The sequence below is a fragment of the Cucumis melo genome, chromosome 1 (genome assembly GCF_025177605.1).
Source record: "Cucumis melo cultivar AY chromosome 1, USDA_Cmelo_AY_1.0, whole genome shotgun sequence".
Taxonomy (NCBI): domain Eukaryota; kingdom Viridiplantae; phylum Streptophyta; class Magnoliopsida; order Cucurbitales; family Cucurbitaceae; genus Cucumis; species Cucumis melo.
In genome coordinates, this window is record NC_066857.1 from 12,796,317 (window position 1) to 12,806,640 (window position 10,324).

The window sequence follows — 10,324 nt, forward strand, 5'->3', positions numbered from 1 at the left end:
AATCAAATCGAGAAAAAAATAAAGAAAATGATATGAAACATGAATGAAAAAACTGAACTATATGTGTCACTAAATACCTGTTATTGTATATATATAGATGTATATACTGATAACATTATCTATGTATGTAGTGATATATAATGAAATTTAACTACAATTTTATGCATTATTGAATATATGCAGTAGTATATATGTAACAAATCACAAAACATAAATATGAATAAAATGTATATCATAATAGAAGTAGATTAAACAGTGGTATATAAATGTATATATTGTTCACGAAAACTATACTAAACAAAAATATGAATAAGATGATCGGAACATGTCGTAATTATTGAATATATACAGTAGTATATAAATTAAGTAAGAAAAAAATGACAAAATATGAGAAAAAATCTGTGTATGTATTATTAATATATGCAGTAGTATACATATAACAAATCACAAAACATAAATGTATTATTTAGTAGCATATGTGAAAAATTAAAATAGAAGGAACATTACCGGAATATATGCTACGAAATGGAAGAAGAAAGAACAAATTTTTTAAGGAAAAAATTATATATGCTACGAAATGGAAGAATAAATAATATACAATACAAAGAAAAAAAGACTAACTGTATCACAAGAAGCAAATCGGAATGGAAGAAGAAATAACAAATTTTTTTGTAATAGAAATCGAAGAAGAATATCGGCATTGAAATTGATGATCTTGAGAAAATAACTTTTGGTTGACATTTAATTGAAAATTTTTATTTTGTAGAATAATTAAAAATATTAATACCATATAAGATAAAAATTTAAACCATATTTAAATCATTCTAAAGATAATAAATATATATTTGTATTAAAAATTAAGGAAGTTACTATTTGAATTATAAATATGATTGTCGATAATTAAGGAAAATATTATTCAAAATTAATGAAATTTGGATAATAAGATAAATTCGCTCATTTTTTTGTGAAAAATGTTAGCTCATTTAGAACTTTTGTAAAATATACTATAAAGAAATGTCCATTATATAATATGTAACGACCCAACTCAACTCCTTATACTAAGTCGAAGCCATTACTATTTAAAAAGGGTATACAAGTTTGTAAAGTTTTAAAAAATAGAATAAGACAAAAATCCCAATTTTCAAATAAAAAAAAATAAACAAAGAAAATGTGAAATAGTATAAAATAAAGTCCTAACTCGGGCCCTATCTACTTTTAAAGAATTAAATCAACCAAAAGAGAAAGAACTGAAAATGCAATGCTAAAATCCAAATCTAACGTAAGCGGAAGCAAACGTATCCCTATGGCCTACCACGATCACTTCTGGTCACTCGCCAGTTTGCCCTTGTTCTTACCTCTGCCTCTGCCTGAAAAATGGAAATGGAAAGAGTGAGCATAAAAATACTCAGTAAGGGACCCACTACTAGTCCCACTAGATGCCTGTTAACTTCCTATTAGAGTCCTGAAAAGTGGTACCCCTAAACTGGCACGTCCTCGAACACGTGCCATCTGTTTCCCCGTAGGAACATGCTGGTCTTTGGTAATTCCCAAGGGAATACCTAAGACGCTCAGGCTGTGAGCGGTCCCGTCGGATCACTCACGTCATGTCTATGTCAATGTCAATGTCAGACTGGTAACCTCGTCAGACTACGCAGTCATAAGTGTGAGCGACCCCATCGTGTCTCTCCATCATGTCTGTGTCATAATAGTGGTGATCCTGAAGGACACCCATGTGGGTACGACTCTAATAAAAAGCTAACATACACCCTACACATTGCATGCACACAACATCTCATCAATCACATCATAACTTATCATACATGTCATAATTACGTCAATTCATGCTATAACATATCAAACCATAACGTACCAACCCTAACATATCATAACAGTCATTCTCAACTACGACTATGTCGTTAGAACGAAGACGGTAGCATCGACATACTATTCACGCCAACCACAGAGTAAATCAGCAGGCACAATGTCAATAGCAATCTCTCTCTCTCAACAACCTTGAGTTAGGTACTTAGCTACCATTCTTACGTAACCATAAATTCAAACATGCAGTCTCTTTAATATAATCGAAGGGCTAGTAGGAGAATCTCTTACCTGGAGATTACTCAACAAGTCCTAGCAGTAACAACATGCTCCCCAAGCGGTGAAAGTCCTAAAAGATCAGGAACCCACAATTTAATAATTTAACCCTCGAAGAAAAATTGATCCAAAACTCACTTGAAGCGACTTACCCAAGATCAAGGTCGGACTTGGTTTGGACTTAGTTGGACAAATCCCCAGCTCGGCTTCCAATTAACTAAGTCAATTTAATCCAACAACCAATTTAGTTAGGGTTCAAATAACCTTAGTTGGATAGGTTAAAATTAAAATCAACCTACCGAGGCTTACCGAAAAATGTGGGTCAAAACAGGGCTAAAAGGGAGCTTGGCGGCTCAGTTGGCTCGGCTGGAGAGGCGAAAATCAACTGGCGGCTCAGCTAGAAAATTCGACTCACGAATACGGGCGCAGGCGTGGGCGCGGCTCGCGGCGTGGTGCGGGCGTGAGTTGGGCGGCTGGAGCGAGTTGTGCGAGCGCGGCTCGGTGCAGGTCGAGTGGGTGCGGGTCGGGTCGCGGGCAGGGACGCGGGTCGACCGACTTCACGCGGTGAAGCAACGCGGCGCGCGAGTCCGTTCTGGGTTCGAGCGACGGCTGAGACGGAGGCTCGGTCTTTCGACGGCATGGCGCTGGTCAATGGTTGATGGCGGAACGGGGCTGACTACGGAGGGGGAGACGCGAGTGCGGTTGCTTGCGACTGACGCTCGACGCACGACGACGAACAATGGCTCGGACGGCTCTCTGACGTACGGCTGGAAGGGTGGCTATCGGCTCGGGTTAACCTGCGACGAACGCTCGACGATAACGGTTGGAGGAGGGCGGCGGTGGCGGCTAGGGTTTGAGGATTTGGGATTAGGGTTTAATTGGGGAAGATAATGAATAGTGTTTCACGCTTTCCAATGCCCTTTTTAATAAAAAAAATAATAATATAATAATTATTATCTTCTTTTATCTTTTTCCCTAATTTACTCCAAATAAAAAAACCACCCATTCTCTTTCTTCATTTAAACCTATCAATTCTTTCCTTTAAATTCAAATACTCTCCCTCTCTCCAAATCACATCACCTTTACCCTTTCAAAAATATTAAATAATTATATTACCTTCATAACATAATTATTTTGTCCTTAAACTCCATTAATTAAGTTCTCAACACATAAAAATTAAGGCCAACCAAAACAATCATAAATTCCAAACATTAGAACAATTAGGTATTTTTCAATTATCCAATAGGGTCAATTCTCCATAAGGTAAAGTACTTCCACATTTAAAATAACACCCAAAATTTCAACTTTACACTTAAGATAATAAAAATTTAATTCCTCAAATTTTGGGGCGTTACAATCTTCCCTCTTTTGAAAACTTTCGTCCTCGAAAGTTCTAATCCTCAAACAGCTCAGGGTACTGGGCTCTCATGTCCTCTTCTCTCTCCTATGTGGCCTCTTCAACTCAATGGTTTCACCAAAGAACTTTGACCAGCAAGATTCCTCGATTACAGAGCATCTTGACCTCTCTTGCCAAGATCTCAACCGATTGCTCCTTGTAACTCAAGTCTTCAGAAATTTGCAATGGCTCGAAGTCCACCACATGCGTCGGATCTGCAACATACTTCCTCAGCATGGAGACATGGAATACGTCATGCACTGTAGAAAGAGATGGGGGCAGCGCCAAACGGTAAGCTACAGGGCCAATTCGCTCCAGTATCTCAAATGGCCCTACAAAGCGCGGAATTAGCTTCCCCTTCTTCTCAAACCTTAGAACACCCTTCACAGGTGCTACCTTCAGAAAGACCATGTCTCCCACATCGAACTCGAGATCCTTACGTCGTACGTCAGCATAACTCTTTTGTCTGCTCTGTGCTGACAGCATACGAGCTCTAATCTTCTGGATGGCTGCGTTGGTGGTCTAAACTAACTCGGGGCCTAACATTCTCTGCTCACCAACCTCACCCCAACAAACAGGAGACCTACAACACTTACCATACAGAGCCTCGAATGGTGCCATGTCGGTGGTAGCCTGGTAACTGTTATTATAGGCGAATTCCATCAAGTGCAAGTGAGAGTCCCAACTCCCTGAGAACTCCAGAACACAGGCTCGCAGCATATCTTCCAAAATCTGGTTCAACCTCTCTGTTTGACCGTCAGTCTGAGGATGAAAAGCTGTACTGAAGTCTAGCCTCGTGCCAAGGCTAGCTGAAGTCCTTTCCAGAACTTCGATGTGAAATGAGCATCTCTGTCTGAGACGATGGATACGGGTACTCCATGCAGTCTCACTATCTCCATCATATATAACTGCCCCCACTTACTGGCAGTGTAAGTGGATTTCCCTGGAACAAAGTGGGCTGACTTCGTGAGTCTGTCGACAACAACCCAAATGACTGTATAGCCCTTTAGGGTCTTGGACAGTCCTATGATGAAGTCCATCGACACGCTCTCCCATTTCCATCCTGGCACACTCAAGGGTTGCAATCGCCCTGCTGGCCTCTGTCTAGGTGCCTTCACCTACTGGCACACCAAGCATCTACTGACAAAGTTTGCCACTTCTCTCTTCATGTTCCTCCACCAATAGACACTCCTCAAGTCTTGGTACATCTTTGTACTTCTGGGGTGCATAGTAAATATGGAACTGTGAGCCTCAATCAAAAAATTAAATCTAACTAAATAAAATTAAGATAATTAACTCCAAAATTATCTTAATTTTTGGGGCGTTACATAATATGATATAGCAATTTAGGCTATTCTATATAATTTTAATATAACAATTTAGACCATTCTAATTAAAACCCGTAATTTTTAACTCTAATAGATTTGGAAGTAGACTTGGAATACCACTAAACATAGTCAAAATCAATAAGATAAATATAATCTTAAATCAATAGTCACGATTAAAGTGAATACTCTTCAAATATATATATAAGAATTGATTTTATTTATTTGTTTACTTGGTCGAAATCCATTATTCATACAATCTAGGAATGTTTTAGATCATGGCTTGAACGATCTAGAAATAATATTAGGTCATGTCTTAGGTCATGCTTTGATTGAATAGTCATTTTCTTTGGGACTAATTTGACATAGACTTTAGCGCACAAAGGTCCTTTCAACTTTAAGAGTGACAAGTTGCAATCATAAAGAGTTGTTCTTATGTTAATAAAAATTTCAAAATAAAAAACCAAATGCATAATTATGAAAAATGTGTTTTTAATAAATGCCACGAGTTTGAAGTAAAAAGAACACTTCATCTACTATTTCTTATCGATCTTCTATTTCTTATCAATCTCCTATTTTTTATCATTGGACATTGGTAAACGTTCATCGCTTACTAACAACTTACATCTTTCAATTCTAAAAAATCGGTAAATATTCATCACCTACTAGCAACTTAAACCTTTCAATTCTAAAAGTGATAACCATGATTACTTAATAATTAAGTAGTCATGAGTTTAATCTATAGTAATCATCTACCAATAAATTAATTTTCAGAGCAATTAAATTAGTAAAATCAGATAGACTATTTCTTTAATATTGATCATAAACTAATCCAGATAAAAATAATTTAAAAGTGATATGTTAGAAATATTAGTGATTGTTAAGTGATGCATTTATGCATACGCACTAGCCTTCATGTGTCCTCTCAGTTACATGGTTAAACATCCCATACTTAAGATTCTCAAACTACAGATTTGATTAAAATTTACCCTAAAACTCTAAACATTAGAAACCCTAAACAAATATATGAACGATCTTATAGCATTGTGATTCATCTTGTAAACACTAGTTACATCCATAATCTTTTTCTTTCATTATCTACACATTAAAAAATAACTTGTTTGGAATCAATTACTTCTCCAATTAACTTAAACTAGTACATATGCAACTTCTCTAAAAGTGGTTGATCAAATTCTACCACTACCCTTCCCTTAAATGAACTGATACACAGCAATGGAACCGAAATTACAAAAGCATTTAGATACACTGTAGAAACTATTATTTCACATGATATAATAAAAGTACACATGAAACATAGGGTCCTAACTAAATAGTACACCCAAACTTCCAACCAAAGTCTTATTCAGAACACCACTTCTACTCCACACAAATTTTCCACCATGCATGACTAAAAAGCTTTTATATTATGCATCAACACCCTTACGTTTGTAGTCACTGTAGAACTAAACTAAGCATTCCTTCGTCCCAGTAACCGGGAGCGAGTGGGTGGTGTTGTTTCTAGCTTCCACTACCTTCAGACAACCATCACCATGCTCCTCACAACCATCACCATGCTCCTCAGGCATGCTCGAGCTATCCTCAGTATTTTCAGCATCAACTGTGTCGATAACTTCGAAGATGAGAGCACACACTTCTTGAAACCTCTCTTCTGATAGGGATACCTCAGCAAGGAGCCTCCATGCATTTTCCTCCGACGCCTCTTCATAATCCTTCTTCCTCTTCAACACCATGTGACCACTTATCTCCCAAACAGCAGGGTTGACTTGGGTGTCGAGCAGCTCCGCACTCACTTCCCCAAGTGCTTGTTTCTCAGCATAACACTGGTCATTAGGATTTGCAAAGTCAATGTTATAACAACAATACAAGAAGTTAAGAGTGAATGTTACAATCAGATAAACTCAGCTCACCTGTGGGAGAAGAAAGATCCGTTGCCCACAATCAGCAATTAAGACATTGTATGGAATGTTATTTTCTTGAAGGCATATGCAGGCATCAGACACCGAGTTGGATAGAGATTGCAGAGTATTTCCGCCCTCAAAGATGAGCCCTCGAACAGGATATTTTAGTAGCTCAGAGATGATCACTCCATCTTTCAATGTGATTATTTTCTTCGTTGGTGCCTTCTCAATAGGGAAAGGGACCCCCAAGTAATATGCCTAATTCATTATTTAGTTGTTCAATTCACAGATTCTAATGTCCAAACTTGCTTCATCAAGCACACTTTCTTGAATCCAAAAAATGCATATTAGAAGGGTAGATACCTGAAAGTGAAGGTGATTGATGGTAGCAAATGCACCCAAGCTGTTGTACCCGAGCCTGAAGTACGTATTTCCAGCCTCCGCTGCCATGTGAAGAGCAAGCAAGAAGCTTTCTCTATCGATCCTTTGTGGCAAGCATTCGAGAACACGTGGGATCAAGAGCACATGTCCATATTCAATAGGGCTGACCTGTTGATACACATAAAAATGATATCAACACTAACATCCACAACAACTAATCTACAAAACACAAAAAACAGGTAAAAGAACACACATTAATGGCAACAACGCTTGGAGAATTCTCAACATCAAAAGCGGCATTTGGAATAAACTGTGTATTCTCATTTTCATTTGCTTCAAACCGAAAGAGGACCTCTTCTTGCCCAACCTTGGTGAAGTTGAATTTGTTACCATCAAAGGGCTGGAGAACCTTATCAACGCGAAACTCGGTTGGCCTCTTCTTCAGGTGACGCCCCTCGTTGAGCTGGGCAATGAAACCATACTTTCCAGGAATCACCTACAAACAAATTACCATAAATATTGAGACTACATACAAATTCAGTAAGCAGATTACCTTACTGGGCAAATATGTTTCACAAGTTACTACAAAATTCTAACCTTAGTTTCACAAGCAGTAACATCATAGCGAAAAAGCCCCCGCTGCATCCGGTCCTCCCACTACAACAAAAGGAAAATCCATTATGGATATTGAAAGATAAGCATAATTGATAACCAAAGCATGTCATCAAACATACCTCGCCAAGAAGCAGAGAGTCAAGAAAAGCAACAGGAGGAACACTGTTCTCATATTCGCAGCATAAGCCTTTTGAGCCAGTTATCTTGTTTAGCTTCTTGAAAGCATATAATGGAATCTTGGCTCCTAAAACAAAAAGAAATAACCCAAATTTTCACAACATCCATAATCAAAAGGTAAAAAAACTAAATCAGTAATCCACAAACATCATCAAACATGTTGTTCAATAAGATGTCCAACCAGATCCAATACCCACTAGGAAGAAAGCATTTCAGACCAAACAAAAAAGAATCAAGAATTCAACAAAGAGAAACAGCTAAACAAGGCATTAGTATGTAAGCATTTTAACAAATACCTTCAATGCAACACTTATTAAGACAGTTCCGGCCGCACCCTGTTCTGCGAGAGACATTCTCTGTCTCGTCCTCTTGGTAATTAGAAACCACAGTAGGAACACGCTTAATCCTCAACATATCGTCTGCTTCTAATTCAAACCAAACCCAACACCAAAATCTCCCCACCCAAAACAAAGAAACGCAAAACAGAAACTTGCTGATGTCAAATCCTAAACCGGTAGAGCTAAAACACAAACGGACTCGTTGCAAAGCTAATACGAAGAAGAGAAGAAGCAAGAGAATCCACCGCCGGCGAGAAAAAGAAGATCAGAAGGACTACCACCTTCGGAAGGCAAAGCACCACGTCCGCCGTGCGGCGAAGGGTTTGTCGGAGTTATACAACCCTTCCGTCGTACAGCCCGGACATGAAAGAACGACCGGGAAACTACGTGTATAGCCGTGATGTCTACAGCCTGACGAACCCGGGTTTTACCCCTTACCTCGAGCAGATGGGTTGTGATAAAAACAATAAATCTCCTTCGAAAGCTCAATTCCAACGCACCAGTTCCTCAAAGTCGAACATGGGTAGTTGATTTTAAAGAGAAATCAGGAGAACCCAGATGGGGAAAACGGAACTGGAAGACGAAGGAGAAAGGAGAAGACGAAGTGGGTAAAATGGGGGATTGAATGGGGCTGCACGAAGATAGAAAGTTGGGGAACGAAGCAATTATATAGAAAGAGATAAGTGAATTTAGGAGGAGAGGAAATTTCTGTGGTGGAAGAATGGGAGTCGTTGTGGCTTTTGTTAAACCATGAATCTGTACGGCCAATTACATGAATGGCCTCCGCTCCCTTCATCCCCCAATGTTTAGATTCTGGTTAATTTATGAAATTAGGTTTTTTGTTTTTTCCAATTCCGTCCATATTCTTTTCAGAACTTTCATATTCATCCTTCATTTCTTCCACTTTTTCAATTAAGGACACATCTACCAACCAACGATGGAAATTAATTTTCAAACAAAGTTTATTCTTTTACAAGGCCCCACTTCAATTTTGAAAATTTCATTCTAATTCCATTTTATCTTAACAAGGCAGTTTGTTTTGTTTTTTTAAGAATTCGAATACTTTGAATCTTCTACGGTTGAAATGGGATATAGATCCATAAAAAGTATGCATTGCTAGCCATCTTTATTTTTCAATAAATTTCCAAGGATGTTGAAGATTATTTAGATTACACTTAGCTTGTTTGTTTGTTGATGTTTTTCGACGAAAGAGCTTGAAAATCATACGTTATCACGACAAAAGCGAGAATACAATGCATTCTTTCGTTCATTTTTTCCCCTTAAAAATAAGAATTTGGATATATACTAAACTCTTCTATGCTTGGAATTGTAGATCCATAAATAGTATGTGTGCATGTACCGACAGCTGTTTTTCAATAAATTTGTAAGTGTTGAAAAACTTAGAAATTAGAACATACTTCCACCGATCTTCTTCTTTTTTAAAAATCTAGTCTCTTATACTAATTTTACGATAGTATGCATCATTTTAAGTACAAGACTTTGAAATCTTAGTCAAAGCACTCCTAAAAAGTTGTCAACAAAACTTAAAACCAATGAATGAAAGAGTGTGTTTTGTAGGTTTGCTTTCCAAAAACCTAAAACCAACGAGATGTTGAAGTATAATGACTAAAATGAGAGAGAGAGAGAGAGGAGTTGTCATAATTAACAAAAAATATTATTACAAATTTAAGAGCAAATTGTATAAAAAAACTCTAAAATATGTTAATAGTGGCAATTACACCGCTCAAACTTTCAATAATAACAATTGGATCCCTAAATTTCTAAATGTGTTAAAATTGGACCTTTAAGCTTGGAATAGCTACTTAAAATCTGGACCAAAATAATGAAAGTTGAATCCTCAAGTTTATATAATAATTATAATTTAGGGTGTGTTTGGATTACCTTTTAAATTGTTTAAATTTGAAAAGAAAAATCATTTTAAAAAAATTTGGGGTGTTTGATAATTTTTCAAAATGCATTTTTAGAAAAATGAGAGTGAAAAACAATTCATTTTAAAGAAAAGAATCAGAACCAAATTTTGAAAAAATATGTTATTAAACAAAATTATGAAAATAAACC

General features: G+C 37.2%; 2 protein-coding genes across 2 annotated transcripts; both read right to left on the reverse strand.

Annotated features, from left to right (window-relative positions):
• Positions 1-3,565: 3,565 nt before the first annotated feature.
• On the reverse strand, positions 3,566-3,901 carry LOC127148396 (uncharacterized). The gene has a single exon (XM_051081941.1). The coding sequence runs from the start codon at positions 3,899-3,901 to the stop codon at positions 3,566-3,568; it is 336 nt and encodes a 111-aa protein (XP_050937898.1).
• Positions 3,902-6,071: 2,170 nt separating this feature from the next.
• Positions 6,072-9,060, reverse strand: LOC103490128 (GDP-L-galactose phosphorylase 1). Its single transcript, XM_008449496.3, has 7 exons — positions 8,204-9,060; positions 7,850-7,974; positions 7,713-7,772; positions 7,369-7,611; positions 7,098-7,283; positions 6,744-6,992; positions 6,072-6,656 (listed from the first exon to the last, which is right to left on the reverse strand). The coding sequence occupies exons 1-7, from the start codon at positions 8,319-8,321 to the stop codon at positions 6,279-6,281; spliced, it is 1,359 nt and encodes a 452-aa protein (XP_008447718.1). The 5' UTR covers positions 8,322-9,060; the 3' UTR covers positions 6,072-6,278.
• Between the last annotated feature and the right edge of the window lie 1,264 nt (positions 9,061-10,324).